This window comes from Camelus dromedarius, chromosome 9 (assembly GCF_036321535.1).
Source record: "Camelus dromedarius isolate mCamDro1 chromosome 9, mCamDro1.pat, whole genome shotgun sequence".
NCBI classification, from domain to species: Eukaryota; Metazoa; Chordata; class Mammalia; order Artiodactyla; family Camelidae; genus Camelus; species Camelus dromedarius.
The window spans coordinates 6,013,967-6,033,853 of NC_087444.1; the positions used below are offsets into that span (position 1 = coordinate 6,013,967).

Genomic DNA, 19,887 nt, shown 5'->3' on the forward strand with positions numbered 1-19,887 from the left:
GTGTTCAAGGCTAAGAATCTTAGGGAGGGAGGAAGAGGCAATGGGAATGGGAGGCAGAAAAAGGGGAAAAAAAGAAAGAAAGGAAAATATGAGAGCCCCAGATGTGTTTGGGCCCACTCTAAAAAGTCAGAATTATAGTAAAGCGGTTTTTTCAATGCACGAATATTCTTTCTTCCTGCCATCTAAAATACTGAACATTCATGTGTCCTGAGGCAGAGTAATCATTAAATTATGTTGGAGCAAAACAATTAAATTTTCTTTGTTTTTCAATTACATAATTTACAAAAGAATATAATTCAAAAGGAAATTTCTAAACTTGACTAATAGAAAGACTGCTTTCGTTTTAGAGATTATAACTAACAAGTGAAATGAAAATGTTCCCAAGTTTCCTTTAGCCTAAGATACAATGGTTTTTGGAACATATGTTTTCCATGAGTTTTAGAAATCTTAATGATAACTGACTGCAAAATCTTAGCACTTGCATCCTCATTCCGCCAAAGGCTGTGCAAAAATTTATGTGGCTAAATCACTCTCTGGAGAGGTTACACAGAAGACGCTTAACAGCTGGATACGTTCAGATGTGTTCACAGAGCAACAGTCCACTCTGAAAAATAAACTCAAGGTTCGGCAACATTTTCAAAATAACTCATACTTGTGGCAAGGAATATATATGAAAATGCATCTTTCTTTTAAAAACTAGTCAATAGATTTAAATTTTCCACAGCTGTTTCAGTCCATGGAACTGAAAGACATTTTGGGTTTAAGTTTCAGAGACTGGGAAAGCGGTAAAGAGAGAAACCTGACTCCCTTAGGCTCTGCTTCAGGTGTCCTTTAGGGAGCCTTCCTCATTTTAATCAATGACACTGACTGTTACCTAATCATGTGACTTATAAAAATGATGCTTTAACATACTGGTATTTTCCCTCTACAGGTAATTCTGAGGTTTGTTCTGTTACCAGACTTACTGATCTTCTGGGTAAACTGTTCTAAGTGGAACACACGATATACTTAAAAAATATTTGACTAGCCCACCCTCTCCTGCCACTACGAAAGAATGGTTTCCTACAAGTCACAAATCTACTCCGAATGTTAATTAAATATTTACAAGGTACTTTAAACTCCTCCCTGAATGCTCATATGAAAACAGCAACCTATGTCCATTTGAATAAGCAAAAATTTCTGCCCTTTCAAGTTAGGGGCCTCTGGCCTCTCAGTTTAATTCAAATAATTCTATGACTTAAAAAAAAGAAGAAGAAGAAGAATTGAGCGCCTACTATGCACAAGGCCCTGTGCTGGATGCGAAAATAAAAGGAAACTTTCCAGAACCAGGATATTTGTCACAAGTTACAACAATTTGTATGATTTAATTCACACCATTTCCCACTGGACTTAAAAGCTAAATTAGATGCAAAATACTCACCTTTTAAGCATGAAGCTTTTACCTTGCTCCTTAACATGTAACACTGCATCTAGTTACATAAAGATGCAGAATTTTCTACATATTAACATATATTTCCACATTTTATTCATTAGGTGTTTGAAAGTATTTTAGCATGAAGGTTCCATTTATTGTATCCAAAAATAAAAACAGCATCAAAGTCTTTTTGCAACTCCCAAAACACAGTTAGGGAATAATGATCATATGCTAAGAAATGTAAAATGCAATTTGCGCTGTGCCCCATTTACTACAAAATCACTATGAACAATGCATTTTGTACAGTATATTGCTCCAGGGAAACTGGATCAGCACCAGGAATGAATAAAGAACACTGCATTTGAAATCAGCTAATTCTGCTTCAGTGCTTTTAAAAACTATTTGTTATGATATTACCTCCTGTCAAGCACATAATGTGATGTTTTCCTCAATAAAACTGAACAGTCGCTGTAATTCCAGCTTCCTTCATTTTCCACTGTTTAAGCACTAAATATTTAAACAATGCGGACCTAGAAGTCTCAAGCCAGTCATCTCATCCTCCCGCCTTCCTGCCTGAGGTTCAGCCACCGGCGGTACCGGGGCCTGTCCCGCCACCCAGACGGACTTAGGGCAGCTGTGGAGGTCCTTACCTGCCCGCAGGCCAGGCCCATTCCTCTCTCCCCCATGCCGTGTGGACACGATAAATTTAACTCCAGGGCATCTGCTCCGGAAGCCTTTAAGATGTGGGAGGAAAACGAAAGAAAAGGCAAAGCTTTACTGGCGGACTGATTCGCTTTCACCACGGATAACTCAGCCTAGGTCACGTGTGCCGGATTTTAACCTCTCTGCTTCCCGCAGCCACCTTGTGAGGTGTACTCTGACTCTCGAGCGAGTGTGTCTACACCAACAGCAGTAACAATTGCAAATATTCATTGAGTGCTTACAAGATGACACCCACTGCTCTATGCTCTGTATTTGTTACCACTAATGCTCATAATCTTTGGGTTATTAGGGAACCAATTTTACAGATGAGGAAACCCAAGCCCAGGGTGGTTAAATGACCACCTGTGTTATCAAGTGATACAGCAGAGATTTTTAACTCAGGTCTGTTTGACATCCCGTTTCCTCTGCCCTCCACAGCTTCTACTTTTATAGAAACGAATCTTAACTAATTGTGGATAACCGGTACTGGAAGGAGCCGTGCAAAGGAAAATGTAGCAGGCTAGGTGGATGAAAACGAGTAAAATTTTAAACGCTCTTTTTTAAAATCAATTAACGTTCATTATTTATTAACACTGCTTTCCTGTGCTTCGAAGCATTCAAGCGTGTTAGTTCCCCGAACTGGAACACTGTTCACTGTGTTCTGTTGCTTTAAAAAAAATTCAAAGGTAAAACAAGATTTTGGTAACAGTTCAAATTAAACCAAAGTAGATAAAAATATAAAAGTCCTTCTTCTCTCTCCTTGAATTTCCTACCTCTAAAGTAATCAATGTTAACAATTCAGTGTGTAATTTTCTACTTTTTCTCTGTAGGTGAAAAAAAGAAAACAGATATATAACATATGTACTGGGCTTCTTTATTTTCTTGGTTTTGTTCTTTTTAGCTTCAATTCTTTTCTTCCAGTTTTACTGAGATATAACTGACACACAGCACTGTTTGAGGTGTGCAGCACAATGATATAGCACGTGCATCACAAAATGATTCGCACAAGTCTAGTGAACATCACCTCACACAGACAGAAAACAAAAGAAAAAGAAAAAAAAAATCTGTCCTTATGATGAGAACTCAGGACTTAACTCTTTTAACGACTTTATATATACCATATGACAGTGTTAATTATATTAATCATGTAGTACATCACATCCCTGTTTATTTTATAACCAGAAGTTTGTACCTTTTGACTGTCTTCATCTAATTCCCCCTCCCCCTCCCCACCCTCCTCTGGTAACCACAAAGCTGATATCTTTTTCTATGAGTCTGCTTGTTTTTGAAGTATAATTGGCCTACAACACCCTGTTAGTTCCTGGTGATTCACTATTTCTATACATTGCTATACATTACTATACACTACAAAATGATCACCAAGTCTAGTCGCTGTCTGTCACCATGCAAAGATCCTACGTCACTGTGCAGTTCATACATGTTACTCCTTTGTTTTGTAACTGGAAGTTTGTACCTTCATCTCCCTCACTTACTTCCCTGATGTTTGTTAACTGATAATCAATTTTACTGTATTTTTAAGAAGTCCATGCTAAGAAACATGAAGTGCAGATAATTTTGTCTTACTTTAATAATTAAAAAGGAATCATTCTTAACTCATTAATTCATCAGTATACAAAAAAATGAACAAAATAGTCCACTCTAAGCATTCTTAAAATAATTGGAGAACCACAGAATTCTTGAGAAGTCTTCTGTAAAAAACTCCAAGAACAGAACACTTTGTAATTTGAGGAATGGGAGATAAATGAAAGGATTCAGCTTTGATATTCTTTTACCTAACTTCCAGAATTCCTCAAATGCCACAATTTCGTTTTTTTAAGTAAGGTAAACTAGAAGCTTGAAACAGTTTCTGCAACATCACAACATGTCTATCACATCATGCAAGAACTTTTTATAAAGTTCATTATTCTCTAAGTGTATCAGACCCTTTTTTAGGTCAACAGTTTCCAGCTTTCCTTCAAGTATCTCTTTTCTTCCTAAATGTTCAAAATTTTAGCCTATTTTTTCCTGCTTTATGAATTTTAAACAGGAACTCAACAAACTTAAGAATTCTAGGTAGCTCTCAGTTGATTTCCTTACCACCTTTATTCATCAGTGAGTCTGCTTTTTCTTCTGCACGTTTGTGAACGTTCAATTGATCATTCAGCCTATTTTCTAACATGGTTTTATGACGGCTTCTACTTCTCTAACTCGATTTTAAAATGCTTCAGTTTATTTGAAAATTACCACGCATCATGCTACTTTTTTTTTCCTGCTGGATTGGTAGTGAGCTTAGACAAAGGACAACCTGCTAAACTCTGAGTTCTAAACCTAGGTCTGCTAAGGGAATTGGGGATGCTTTGGGTAAGTCAGTTTACCCTCTTTGTCTCCATCTACTCAAGTATAAACTGCAGATAATATGACCTATCTCAAAACCGCATCATGTGGGATTTCCCAGCTTCACTAAAAGATTGTAAATTGCCATTCTATACAATACTGCACTTTCCTTATTATTTCTCAGTTATTCCAAATATTTCCTTTACACTGCTTCATATAGTTGAAATGCAGAAATTAATAGCCAATCAATTCAACAACATTTTGGGTTAGATGGGCTTTAGGTGACATCTGTATACACATGTACATTATACGTATTCCCTGAAGTGTAAGTACAAGCTTACCATCAGCCATCACAGCACACAACACTGACTGATGATTACTGAGCACTTACAATACGCCAGATACTGTACTGAGCTCTTTGCAGTGGGATAGATCATTATTCCCATCTTGCTAGTGATAAAACCGGGGCACAAAGAGTTCAAGTGACTTACTCATTGTCCTACAGCTTATAAATGAGAATAGGTCTTAAACCTAAGAATTTTGAGACCAGAGCCTGTGTTCTTAGTTACTACCATAAGTGATCAGAAATCACAAATTTCATGGCTAGAGTTGTTTCACTGTGTTGAGAGAACATTATAATGACATCCTGAAAGATTCTAAACTTTAAGTAAATATTAACATCCTGTAAAACCACCTATCCAGTTCAAAGTCTTTTCAGTGACTAATTGTTAAAAATGTCCCCAGTGTTAACAGACGTACAGAAGCCCTAAACACACCTGGAAGGACCTCTGAAATGAGCATCTAGCCCTCGAAACTGAGCTGATCCTGCTCAAGCCAACACTAAGAGATGGGGACTATTCATTTGGCCTCCGCTTGCATATTCCTGCCATAGGATGTACACCACCTTAACAGGCAGCTAATTCTTTTTCAAGCAACTATATGCCCTGAAAAAGCCTTAATTGCTGAATTAGCATGAAATGTTAAATTAACTGAAACTGAGCGTGCCTTCTGACTCCTGTTAGTCACAAGCTTTTCAGTTTAGTCCCTTAGCCCAGAGTTTCCTCTACCTCACCTAAATGATTATACAATAAAGTAATCTAGTGAAGGCAGTGACATAGAAAATTTGCTGTTTCTAATTTCATACATTATCTATTTATCATCCATTTATCTGCATGAAGTAGAATGATATGTTAATAGTGTGAACTCTGGAGCCAGGCTTCGTGTGTTTGAATTCCACTTTTACCACATCCTAGCTGTGTGAATTTGGGCATACTATTTAATAACTTTTTGCCTCCATTTCCTTGTTTCTAAAACAAGGAAAACAAAACTCTCAGAGAAACTAGGGAAGCAAAACTGCAAGCCCTCATACAACACGTCAACCACATCTCTGTTCTTCTCACTTATCCCTTCCTTCCTGATCAATGCAGTTCGAAAGTCACTGGTTGGGGCAGAGCGAGGTAGGAGACTAGGAAGAGTTGAGGAAGAGCTGCGAGGGCCCCGTGTAGGGTGCCAGGGCCCAAGCACAGTGAGAAGGACGGACGGACATGTGGAAGCTGGCGTGGTGTTGCGCATCAGAGCCCAAGTGGGAAGGGAAGACTTCCGTGGGTGGGGGGGACCAGCCAGAGGACCTCAGAGCCCCAGCAGGGTGGGGAGGGTGTTCCCTTGGTGAGGCAGGAAAGCCACACTTCCTGGATTCCTCTTAATTTCTTCTGTTAAAAGAACACACAAGGTCCAATGTATTTCTATGTAGCAACTATGTCATCTAGTCTCAACTACCCAGAAGTGGGGACACAAGTTCTCGGGGATCTTAAGCTACTCTGGAGTAGACGTGGGACAGGTAAACACTGAACTGGCTTGGGCCCCACTGGACACTAAGTCAGTGGCCACCTCTTGTCTCCAACTAGGTACCTGTCTTTCCTGATTCCACTCTGTCCTGCTTCCCATCACCGTTCAGGGATATATTTAACTGGCCCTACATATTTCTGTAACGTCCCTCTCTCTGCTTTTCACCTCAGCCTATTTGAGATCTCCTAACTTTAACATTTATCTAGTTTTATGATGCACTGCTAACCCAGATACAGGTAAAAAAAAATGATGAGCACCTGGCTTTGAAGTGGTTTACTGGGACTCTCTGCTAGGAATACTGTAGCCACCTGGCTTTGGCCCCTGTGCCTCTCAGCTGGGCTTCCCTTGTCTCACACGACCAGTCTAGCTGACCTCTGGCCATCGCTCCTCAGTTTCTGACTTAAAACCTTCAGCTCTGGCTCTTAATTACCTCAAGTTCGTTTGTGCGAATTAAAGTGCCACCCTTTCCACTTATTCTGTAATTATTCCCTTTTTGTCTGTCACGGGCCAGCACCCTAGCTCTGTGCCTCTATTTTACTTCATTCAACAAATATTTAAGGAATAGCCATTGGCCGGCAAAGCCCTGCGTTTGAAATTGGGGATTAAACACTCCCATGGGTGACAGACTGGTGACAGAGCTGATGACACCTCTGTTAATCACCATTTTATTAGGTTCTGCAGAGAAAAGGTACACACAGAAGTAGATCCAGGTTTGAGGGAGCCCAATGTTTAAACAATGTGGTGAAACTTCTTTTAAAAATAAAAATAACTTTAAAATTACAAACACAAAATTCGGTACGAGGGTTTGGAAGTAGCTTGTGCAAGCAAGAGCTCTGAATCTTAAGCTTCAGCTGCTTTATAGTAAACTGGGTCCTGAGGACAGGATCTTTGAAGTAGGACAGGGAGGTGAACCTCCTGGTCAGGGAGCTCAGAGGCGAGGAAGAGAGGAGCTTCCAGGCCAAGGGATCAGCAGAGGCTCTGGTTGGAAATGTGCAGGAGGAGGGAAAGATGGCTAGTGGGGGCTGGAATATAAAGAACAAACCCAGGTGACGTCAGGGGGACCGCACCGTGCAGGTCAAGTTAAGAGTTGTATCTTAAGAAAGGTAGTGGGAAAACTGTGGGTTGACGGAGGGCAAGCAGACTGGGGCCCTCTGAGACCGACTCGGGTGAGGCTGGTGGCGCATACTGAGCCACACCCCGCTTATAGGTCTCCTCAAATGTGTTGCCTTTCTTGCCACCCCAGCTTTTGCCAAGAGCTTAAAAAGGAACCCCTGCTGCCATCCTCACATCTCCGGTCACTGCCAGCTCTCAAAGCTCCATCAGGAGGAGGGCTAGGTTTTGTCACAGCCTCCTGGGCACCTGTCAAAGCTGGAGCTCCAGGAGGGCCCGTGCTCTGCGGGGGTTGGGATTTGGCGTCCCTCGCTGCTGTCGGAAGCGGGTAGGACACACAGCCCGAAAGTGCAGAGGAAGGCAAACCCTGGGGTGTAAAACTGGACCAACAAAGACAGGAGACAGGAAGGAAGCAGTGGATCCCTCGCCCACCCTTCTTCTCCCCTGAACTGTGGCAGGCAGCCAACCCTGTCCCACGGGACTGAGCCATTGGCCCCACCTCCTCAGGAAGCTGGAGCCAGCCCTGGAGTGCACCACCCTGGGCCTGCCTTCCCTCCTTCCTGACACCTTTATTTTTCTCCCCTCACTCTTCCTGCTCTGGGATCGAATCCTTCAGTGAAGCATCCTCACGTGAACCTTGACTCAGGCTCTGTTTTCTAAGCTAACACATTAAGAAAGAAATGGATTCATAGTGTATTAAAATGAGTTCCAGAACTATTTTAGACTCAATATTGTGAGACTTCAGTATAGTTCAATTTGGTGTACCCAGTCAAACTATGAACGTATCTACACAGCTGAAGCCACATCTCGTTCACTTTGTCCTGGCTGGTCAGGCCCTCTGCACAGAGTGGCCTCTGCTTCACAGATCTTCCCTGCGTGGGACTGGAATAGGTTATCAACGTCCCAGAAAAGCAGGAGAGCACGTGATTAGATACCTGAACCCCCCTAAATTGAGCAGAGCCTAAAAATGCTACTAATTTGACGCCAAGCTGTAAACACTCTTCCAGAGGCAACTTCTGTTTCATGGTCCTCAAAAAAACATGACAAATTAAAACCAGGTTGAGGAATGCATAAAAGAAGACATTAAAAGCCTGTGAATTGTAGGGTTAGAGTGAAAAGGAAGGTCTGGTTTAACATGATTCTCTTTCTAAGACTATGTGCTTGATAAAGAAGATACACTGGGTATACGTTAACTCCTAAAAGCAGTATTCAGTAGAATTTAAGATATTTTAAGGATGTACTTAGGTTCTGTTTCTTTTAACCACCCCACGTAGTTATAAATATTTATTCAAAACAGTAAAATAAAATGGTAGTGGAACAAACAATAACGAGCGCACCTTGTGTGCATTTTCATTCTGACACAGACTTTCTCAGCCTTTATTTTTTCGTGTTTTTGTACAACTGGATCTCTTCTGTTACACACGTGTCATTTCTGTTTTCAGATATAACAGTAAAGAGCTGATAGCAGATTTCCTCAATTCCCTATTGCGTAATTCAATAATTAATCTACTCTAAGGAGAGGAACTTCATGAATTTAAAGTATATCCATCATCGCGTTAAGTGATTTGCCGAACTTAAAACCAGTGGCTTGCGAGAACAGCTGGCGCGCTAGCTTGGATTTCTTTACTGCCCATTATCACCACACACTGCAAGTAGTAACAGTGATGCCGGCTTGAACACTTTTTGTTTCTGTTGGTTTGTTTTACTGTGGGCTCTCCCATTGTAAGGAAATCTGTTTTAATCTGTTTCGAGGCATGTGCTCATAAAAACAAAACCAAATACTGACTCGACAGAGCCTTTTGGGTGCCCACCATCTGAGCAGAGATGGACTCAGGCTACCCACTGCTGCCCTCCAGGGGGATGCGGAGACCTGGGGATAGGTCCTTCGCGGGGTATATCCTGAGCTGGTCTGTATTTTAAGATTTCAGGGAAGATCTGTTTTTAAACTGACACCATCTATAGAATGAATTTCCTGATATGCAGATTGCTTTCCTGTGGAGAGTTTCCACAGTCTGTTCTGACTGAATGAAAGGCATATCTTTTTCTTTTTTCTTCCTTCCTTCCTTCTTTTCCCTTTTATTTATATTTATTTATTTACTTACTTACTTACTTATGTGAGAAACATGAAAAATATCTTGAAGTTGGTTAGTATGTTACTACAATAAAGGCTTTTGGCTTTTTAAAAGTAAAATTAATTTAAAAATTAATGCTCATTACAGAAGAAAATATTTTGCTGAAGCATTTTATTCTACAGAAAGGCAGAGATACAAGCGGCATGATGAAGCCATTCATCATAGTCAGCTTCAAATTGGCAGAGCTCAGGCCAAGCACAGGCTCTGCGGAAGATTTCATGGTCCATTAGGTAAATACATGTATAAAATGGACCCAGCACCAAAGATCACGAAGCCAATTACCGATCATGTTTAATTTCACCCTGCTAAGTCCCAGAAGTAATTTTTGCCTTCCCAGTTTCAAAATATCCAAATGCAATGTTCAGTCAACATTTTGAACACTCCAGAAAGCTTTATAATATTCCATAATGTAGAGTCGTTAGCTTAGGCTAACCTAAGTCCTCTTAGGTTATATTTCTATATAACCTCTATATTTCTAAGAGAAACCCCAGCTAAAACTTTCTAAAGTATTTTTCATGACAGCATGATGGACATAAGTGCACAATTTTAAGTATGCATTTTTCTGTTCGAAATACAGATTTGAGGCACGTGGTTAGTTGTTTGCGTTTGTGTAAGATTCAATTGATTTCACAGGAGACCCGCTGACTAGTGTTCCATTTCGGAGCATTCTGTCCTACCCCTCTACGCGTGTCTGTATTCAGACTAGAATAGTATGAAATGAGCCTTTTCTATTTTAAATATTCAAGAGTTTTATATTCAAAATTTCTTCTCTTGCTGTCAAACTAGTTTGCCTAAAGGCAAGGTAAGATCAAGTTAGATTCTCAAAGGTAGCATTAAATTTTATCATGGCATTCATCATAATATACAGTTTGCTTAATATGCAAATAAAGAGTACATAGATTCAAAGAATAAAGGATTTTTAGGTAGCGTGTGAAATCCAAGGGACCACTTTTATAGAATAGATTCCTTTTAAATTTACATTTCCATCATTTTAATGAAAACACAGGGTAAACAAATTATAATAGAAATGTTTTAAGTTACCATTTTCCATTCAAATTTACTTCTGCTGGGTTATTTTTTATGACAGCTCTTTATTTAAAACTAAAATGAATAAAAATAGAAGAGAAAAACAAAAATATATAGTAAAGGAATCATTACCTCAGCCTTTTTGGAGAGCTCCATCCAGTCATTTTTGTTGTAACTACACATGATGCTAGCAATCAAAATCTTAAAAAAAAAAAAAAAAGAATATTATTTCAAATAGTTATGCCATTGTACACAACGGTATATTAATACTCACATCTACATGTTTATGATAGTAAGCTATATTCTAAAAATTAGTTTTCCATCTGTTGAAAGAAACCATGAAAAACCAGCAAGGTATTAGAGTGACGCAAAGGATGAATTTGGGGCTTCAGACGTACATTAGAGATGTTCTCATTTACTATCTTTGAATATTAAGCAAGTTACTCACCTTTTCTAATCCTCAGCCTTCTCATTTTTAAAACAGAGATAATAATATTGACTTTGCCAACCTCAGAAAGTGATAGTGCAAACGACATGAATTTGTGTATGTGAAAGGGTTGTCTAAATTACACAATGCCATGGAAATATTTATTAACATAATTAGTGGTATAGCTAAAAGGTGTCAAGGTATGGAAAAGAAATAAATTAGTGTCTTCTTCAATTACATCTTATTATATAGTATGGATAATAACACCTTACACAGTCAGAGTGCATTCTAGTTTTACGTTTTGTTAAATGTTGATTATTTAAGTATAGCCTTACAGTAACCTTCTCATGGAGATGATAGAGCGTAGCAGTTACTCGCATTTGCTCTGAAGCCAGGGGGTCCAGATGGGAGCTCTGACTCTGCCAGGGACTGCGCGGCCCTGGGCAAGATACTCAGTTTCCTCATGGGTTAAATATGGGTAATGGTGCTACCTGCTCAGAAAAGTATTAATAGAACTGCTAAGACTCACACGGCTCTGATGACGTGCTGGGCACTTTCTTAATGGTTTGTACTTCATTGACTTAATCATTCCCAACATTACTCTCCCCATTTTACAGATGAAGATGTTGAGGCACTGAGATGAGCTAATAGGGACCAGAGCCAGGACTTAGACCCAGCAATTTGACTGGGAGCCTGAGTTTTTAACTATTAGGTTTCACTAGCCTAATATAAGTACTCGATACATGTCAGTTATTATTTTTTTATTATGGCTATTTAAAGACTATGAGATTGTAACACAAAGAGTTTGTGTCAAGCTGAAAGTCACAGAGCCTAGTGGAAGAGTCCACCGAGAGCTCTCACCACATACAGCTTTTCTATGTATGTCTAAAAAAACACAAACAAAACAAAAACAAGGATGTGTTGCAAAAGTCAGCTGAATGCTTTTCACATCAAGAGAGAGACAGAAAATAAGTTGTGATCGTACTGGAGAGAGTTCTGAATAGGAGAGTTCTAAACACTGAATAGCCTGTCCTTGATGCTGGATCCGTTTTCTCTCTCCTGTGAGACTGTAGTCTCTCTGGGGGCTGGGACTGCTCTGTGAGATTCACCATTTCGTCTATAGTAACCAGCATGATGTCTGGCACTTAGGAAGACCAACTGGATAAACGCATGAGGTCACTAAAGGTTTAGAAACAGGGAGTGGCTTTATCAGCTCATCCTTTAAGGATGAAGCAGAAATGACTATCTTGAGTTAGAGAAGGGGAAAAAGAAACAATTAATGAAACCTGTTGGCAAATAATTATTATATGAGTCAGAGGGAAACGTGAGCAGGGCTGTTACAGGTGTTGGTCGGGGTGATGGAGAAAAGGGTCAGATGTCAACATACACCGGACTTGTGAACTAGAAGGAACAATTAAGAAAGAAGAACCAGGAGGTCTGAGAGGCTGATCCTGAGTGACAGCAAAACCTCAGAAATTCAGTCAGATAGAGGGAGACAGGAGAAACAGTACAGTCAGAGAGATTCCTCTTCAGAGAGAAGAACAAAGAAAGAAAGTAAAAGCAGATGATGAAGAGAGGAGAAAAGTTAAGAATGCCTGATTATTTTTTGATAGAGTTTAGGATTCAACTTTTGTGTCCAGTGAGGATGCAGCTTTTAAGAATTTTGGAGAAAAATGTAAAAATGATCCATGGCCTTTGCTCTAGGGGCTATAAGAAAGTAAAAAGTCAAATTCCAAACTTGCCCATTTGCAGACAAAAAAAGGTCATGAGCACAATCATGCATCTTCAGTAAGACATGGTCTATTTGCCTTTTCCACGTGACCGGATGGCAGGGAAAGCTGCCCCACCCCCCCAGCTGGAAACCAGACCAGGGACTAAACACCACAGGGGACGCCAGCTCTCCAACCAAACAAACAAACAAAAAAGCCTCATTTGAAAAGACAGTCAATCGGGATGAAGGCTGGGGGCAGGTGACAGATTCCTATTGTCCTCACTGGCCTCAAGGTCAGCTGAAAAAACAAACTCTTTTTTAATGGTTAATCTAAGGATTTAGGGAAGAAGCAGCGTTCCCAAGCTTGTTGGTACAACTTCAAGGGCAGGGCCAGATCCAAGATGCAGACTGAAAAGACAGCTTTAGCATTAGATGCTTCCTGTCCTGCGGTGGAAGAGACAAACAATACACTTAGGGTTTCAGGGAGTTTTATTATTCAAAGCAAATCAGGACAAGACAGAAAACAAAAACAAAAACAAAACAGGCCTCCAGTTAGAACAAAGTCATTTCCAAGTTCACATTCCCATACAAACAGCCTAGTGGCTGCTAAATCAGTACCGCACCCTCTCCAGTGCTGCTCTCGGGCCCTGGGGGACAATCCGGAGGGTCCTTCTGGTGGACAGGGTGCAGGGAGCAGATGGGCTGACCAGAGACAGCCACAGTCAGGGAAGGAAGGTCTACCAGCACTGACAACCGGACCTGATGCACACTATCAACTAGTGGCTAACATAGTTCCTCTTTACCAAATGGCAATTTTTATTTCGATAAAGCTGTTTTTGCATCAAATATATATTGACTATGCCAAGATTGGTCAAAATCATCATTGGCTCTATAAGTCCCAAGAATCCCAAGGAGCTTGCTTGGACTTGATGGAGAGAAATAAGTATCACTGAGAAAATCGTCCTGACCATCAAGAACACTGGTGCCAACAGATGCCTAGATGCGCAGCGGCTGGACATGGTTTGGGGCAGGCTGTCACTGGGCAGGGGGACCACAGGCAGGAGAGGCAGAAGACATTGAGCAGATACGAGTTTCGTTTGTGTGCTCCGAGCAGCCAAGCACCTCCTTGCTCTGCTCTCCTCATCTCTAAACACAGACTCTGCCTTCTTGCCCCAAAAGCTGGGAAAATGGCCCCAACAGAGTTAATCAGGGTGCTCAGCTGTTCTGCTCTCATTACAGTCCTTCAGTGGAGCTGGGATAAAGGCTTTTTTTTTTCTCTTTGGTCCCCTAAATTAGAATGAAATGTGTTCAGAGCAGCTGGTGATCACTGACTGACTCTTAACCAGCCGACCCTCCCACCTCCACCCAAAGCTCACCGCACTAGGTAACAATCAAGCAGAGACAGAGGAAAGCAGAGGTGCAGGGTGGGGAGACGTCACCACCACTTCTGGGTCAGGTGCACCAACAGGCCAGTACACGTGAACCGACAGATACCACTTGGGGCTTAAGAAAATTCACGTTATATTCTGGTTTCTGTCACTGGGAGTCTTGACAGTTACTACGTACAAAACTAAAATTGTCACTTTCAAAATAAATTCCTAAGCTTTTTTTTTTCTGCCAAGTAAATTTAAGGGAAAAAAAATCACTTTATACATTATTTTTAAAATGCTAAATTATCTAAGCAGTCTAAATATCTTTGTCTAAAACCAAGGGATGGTTTGTGAAAATATATGGTGACATTTTATTTCTGAGGAATAAAGATGACCCTGAAATCATTTTATTCTTTATTAAAAGGTAATAAGAATCTTTCAAAAAATCAGGCTAAAAGACTTTAACACTAAAAGGACACTGGACATCGTTTAATCTTTCTTTGATGATTAGAGAGCCCTTCAGTGTTTTGCTGGGCTTGGTATTTAATCAAGCAAGAGAAGACAGGTTATTTTTTTTCCTTTAAAAAAGAGAATTGATGTATATTTTATATTGTGAAACATCATGAAATGTTACTAGAAATGAATACCCAATGAAACATTTTTAAAACAGAGTACATTTTCCTATATTTCACTTAATTTATGTCATCTCTAGTGTTCCATTTTTCATGGCTCATATTTTAGAACATTAGTGGATGAGTTTACACAGAAAAACTAAATGCTATGTAGTGTTTTAACTACATCCTACCTTTTATGAGAGTCAAACAATGCCAGCTAATCAATTAATATGCAAACGAGCACCCCCTGTGGAAGACACGGGAAGACATGCAAAGGGGATCAAGACACTGACTCAGAGTCTTTGTTTATTCAACATTCAGCCAATAATTCTTGAGACCTTCTATGCATCAGTAACTGTTAACTCTGAGCTAGTGAACAGAACAGGGAAAGTCCCTACCTTCCTGTAGCTTTCATTTTAGGGAGTGAAAAAGTCATTCAAAAACGCAGTATTAGGACTATTTCCAGGTCAGGATTAAGGCAGTAATAGAGGAGAGCAAGATGCAGAATCACTGGGGGCACAGAGCCATATTAAGTGGTGGTAGCAAAGGACTCTCTGAGTTGAGACATAAAAGATAAAAAGGCACCTCAGAACAGAATGCGGAAGCGGGTGAAAGCCGGCACTCCTGGCGGAGGGAACTCCATGCACAGAGCCTGGGGCGGGAGCGAGCATGGCATACTTAAGAAGAACAGAAGGCCTTTGTGGATGGTGTTTCTTCTCACGCGAGACGAGTGTAAGCGTGAGTGAGAGAAGCAAGCAGTAGCCATGCCTCTGGGAGATGAAACTCTTGCGAGTTCGGGTTTTCTTGTAGACGTGATGGGGCGGGGGGCTCCTGAAAGGTTTAAAGGAGAAGGATGAAATGATCTGACCTGCGTCCTCAAAAGATGCTTCTGGCTATTTTAGAGGGAATGGAATGAGGGGGTGGGAGGGTAAAGCCAGAGACCAGTTCAGGTGAAATAATCTGGCTTGCATGATATTTATGGAGATGCTGAGAAGTGAAAAATTCTGAGCTAGAACTAACAAGATGGGATCGATGGTTAGAGTCAGGAGGTGAGAGAAAAGGAGAAATTAAGGATGACCCCTAGTGTGGCTTGAGTGGCACACGGACACTTTACTGAGACGGAACAAAGCCCAGGGAAGGGTCTAGTTGGGGGCCATCAAGAGGTTCAGATTTAACGTGTTACATATCAGTGTCTACTAAGCATCCCATTGGTGAGGACATCAATTGTGCTCCTGGATACACAAGTCCAGAATTGACTAAAGAGGTCAGGGATGAAAGTATACATTTTAGAGGCTTGAACACTGAATGAGACTTAAAGCTGCCTGGCTAAGCGACTTCACAAACAGAAGAGAATAAAACAGAAAAAGAAAGGGACCAGGGTTGACCTAGAGCCACACGAAAATGTGATGTCACAAATGCCAAGAGAGGGAGGCGTTGCAAAAAGTAAGGGGCAATCAACTGTGATGAATTCTTCTGAGAATCTGCGTGTAAAAACAGATGTGTCCACAGGATTTGGTGATGTGGAAACCACTGGTAACCTTCACGAGAAGAGTGTCAGTGAAGCAGGGAAGACGGAAGTCAAACTGGAGTAGACTGAGTGAAGAGACTACAAAGAAGTGGGGCGAAGTGATACACGAAGCTCTCTTGCAGTTCCGGTGGGCTAGCTCAAAGACAACGGAGGCAGCGGACGAAGGGCTGCGGGAAGTCCTGGTGAGATTTTTTTTTTATGGACCATATTTGAGTATGTTTCTCTGTTGGTAGAAATGACGTGGAAAAGAGGAAAAAAGTGTTGAAAAGGCAAGAGGTGATGGTGAATCCAGCACGTAAGCAGAGAAAGTAACCTTTATAAGAAGCAGAGGCATTGTTTCCAGCTCAACAAGGTGGAAGGGAGGAGAAGAGAGAAAAAATAGAAATGGATGCAGTTGAGCTCATAGATTTGGTGTGGAAAAGGTGAAACAATCCTTCCTGGTGTTTAAGTTTTCTGTCTGAAGTGTAGGTGAGGTCTCGTGCCTACAGTAGAGAACTGGGGACAGAGGTTTAACGGTGCGAGAGGGAGATGGAAGTACTGAAATAGTCATCTAAGAAACAGGGATGCAGATTCACCAGGAAATTGGAACAAGATTACTAGACCACAAAGGCAGGGGCATTTAATCAGGACTGATAATGTTTTTGGAAAATACGACTAGTTAAAGCAAAAGGACTATAATTTAGAAAATTAGAACACGGACTAGACCCCCCTTTCTATGACTGACCATCAAGCAGGTTTCACAGGTCATTTTCTCGTTGAGACCCATCTTATCGAGATGTTTTTTGGTGCTTTGGTCATTAAAATTTGATATATTCCCTAAAAGGGCATTTTCTATCTAATTCTTCTTTATAGAGAACACATAAATTGCAAGTTTCATAGTTGTGACTTTCATTTTGACTAATGAATATAACTTAAAGTGTATAAACATCTTTGTATAAACATCTAATTTCTATGAAACAATAATGTCCTAAAGCATATAAAATGCCAACTCTAATAATTTATGAATCAGATTTTCCATGTTGTTTCTCCCTGAAAAATACTCAAAGGTTAAAAAAAATAAAACAAATCAACAAAAAAACAAAACAGGACACTTATTCTGCAACAAGAAAAATAAAAAGTCATGTTAAATGGCTTCGACTGTCATCCTTCCAAACTTTCAAATTAAAGAATCACAGTTTACGGTCAAATTATTTTTTTATAATTACATTTCCTTATGGTATAAATAAAATGACTTTACTAAGTATTTTTCCCAAGCTGAATTATAATAAAGTCTGCATGTCAGAATTTAAGGTGAAGAACAGCATAAAACTTCCAGCTGGTCACAAGCAGACTGTCTTGTCAAATTCCCACGTACTTGGAGTCTATGATTAAAACACGGCTCGGAAACACTGTTTTGGTATTCTGTAATCATACTGTGGACTACATTGGAAATTCAGTCAACAATTCAGCTTCAAGACAACCTAAATTTTTTATAGGGAAAAACTGCAAAGTGACAAAGGTGAACAATTGTAAATTACAAGTAGCTGAGTTAGGTTTTGTCAAACAATTTAACAAAATCATTTGTTAACACTCCTGGCATCATGTTATATTGAGGAGGAAACACAGCATGGGACACGTGTTTGTCAAAGACACTTAAACTAAGAAAATATGTTTATTAAATATTAATTAACTGTACAACATTCAAATTGTAAATGCTCTTTCTAGCTTAGTACAAATGTAGTGGAAGTGAGAAATGGTACGATTTTCCGGAAATGCAGGCACTGAGAGTAGAAGATTAAAAGTAAAACTCGTAAGCTCTTCGAATTTTATACGGCCATTGCTCATTTAATGGCTGCAAATGAGAACAGTACTCTTAAGTTGTCTTCTACAATATTTCAAAATTCATCATTTTCTTTGCTTATTTTGGGACCAACAAAAACCTTGCTTATACAATTATTCCTAATATTAAAAAGTCATGTTTAAAGTTATACACTATGTGCATAGTTTCCACAGAAAATCAAAGATTCTAGTTTTCCACTAGAACAAGAAAAAAACAAGACTACTCAGGAACTCAGCTGCTTTTTCCTATCCTTCTTACTGTCTTTTTATCTAGTTTCTGCCGCCACTGTGTCTAGCAACTGATCTCCCCTAGGCCACCGGTGACCTTGGCAAACATTATTAGGTAATTTTCAGCCCAAATCTTTACTGGAACTCTCCCCAGCACTGCAACAGTTAACTACCTCCAGCTTGCTGAAACCCTGCTCCCTCACCCTTTGGAGATACATCCTTTTTTCCTTATTTTTCCTGTTTCTTCTCAGATTCTTCTACCTCTGGCCACCTTCCACATGTTGACGTCCCCAGGGTCTACTCATGGTCCTCTTTCAGTGTTGCTGGACATCACATTCACAATGATTTAAGATAAGACCGTTATGCAGAAAATTCATAGTGTGCACCTCCAACCTGTATTTTTCTCCTGAGTACAAGAGCAGCATGCTCAACTTCCTTCTAGCCCCCAAGTTCAACTTGCCCAAAACCAGACTTAAATTTCTCCACCCTGAATTCGCTCTTTTCTCCACATTAGTTAGATACACCTACACTCCACCCTTCTGTCCCCAGTTAGAAGACTGGGAGGAGATTTTTTTCATTTCTGTCTCATTACTTACATCCAGTTGTTTACCAAATATCCTCTAGTCCACTGGTTCTCAAACCTGGCTGAGCACTGAAATCACCTGGAGAGTTAAATAAAATCACCCCAAGATTTGTATGTAGTTTGGCTCAGGAACCAGGGTTTTTCAAGGAGCTCCAGATAGTTCTAATGTGCAGTAGTCTGAGAAGTTCGGCTCTAGTTTACTCCCCACATATCTCTTCTGGGCGTTCCAGACCCTCCAGCATGACTGTCCTCGTTACGATGGTCACCATTCCCCCGGATTACTAAAGCAGCCGCCTTGTTAGGGTCCCTGTCTCTGATATCAGTCTATGCCATCTGCCAGACCCTTCTAAAGAGACAAATCTGATCATATCACACTTCTGCTTCAAATTCAACTTTGGGATAAAATCCAGCTCTTTAATATGCTATACAAGACCACAGTGCAGCATTTGCTCCAACCACACTGAACTACTTTGCTTCCTGAATGGAACATGTATTCTGCATTCTCTTGACCATATGTCTATTCCTTTTGTCTGAATGAATAAGGCATGGTCCCTGTGCTCTAGGAGCATATGGTATAATAAAGGAGACATATGTAAATTGGTACAAAAATAATTATAGTGTATGAACCAGGATATAGGGAGAGCAGAAAGGAATGAGTGATTATTCTGTACCTGTGTGAATCGGAGGAGGCCTCATAGAAAAGTAACTCAGTTGAGTCTGAAATCATCGATGAGTATTTATTGGAAATTGATTAGAAATAAAAAGGCCAAGAGTACTTTAGTCGTAGTCAGCAGTAGGAACAAAGGCCTGGGATGCTGTGTTTAAGGAATATGCTCTGTTTAACGAATCTTGTGTAGTTCAATTTAGCTTTGGGGAAATGAATGGCTACCCTTCATTGGCGGGAGAACTGTGTGCACAGGTGAGAACCACACTTATTCAGGGGACTAAAACAATGGTTTCTAACCAGCTCAACGTTTGGATTTGAATTTTAGATTATTCTGTCTAGTAAATTCCTGCTCCTCTTTTTGACCTTAAATTTTCTATG

The 19,887-nt window shown here is 40.2% G+C and overlaps 1 protein-coding gene across 2 annotated transcripts in view; it reads right to left on the reverse strand.

Annotated features, from left to right (window-relative positions):
* The window catches only part of DPYD (dihydropyrimidine dehydrogenase), a 720,636-nt gene that overhangs the window by 239,398 nt on the left and 461,351 nt on the right, over positions 1–19,887 (reverse strand). For both annotated transcript variants that reach the window (XM_031457506.2, XM_064488745.1), the window contains exons 15-16: positions 10,696–10,764; positions 2,065–2,148 (exon numbers count right to left, since the gene is read on the reverse strand). In XM_031457506.2, the coding sequence (XP_031313366.2) occupies positions 2,065–2,148; positions 10,696–10,764 (153 nt within the window). The remainder of the gene's footprint in view (positions 1–2,064; positions 2,149–10,695; positions 10,765–19,887) is intronic.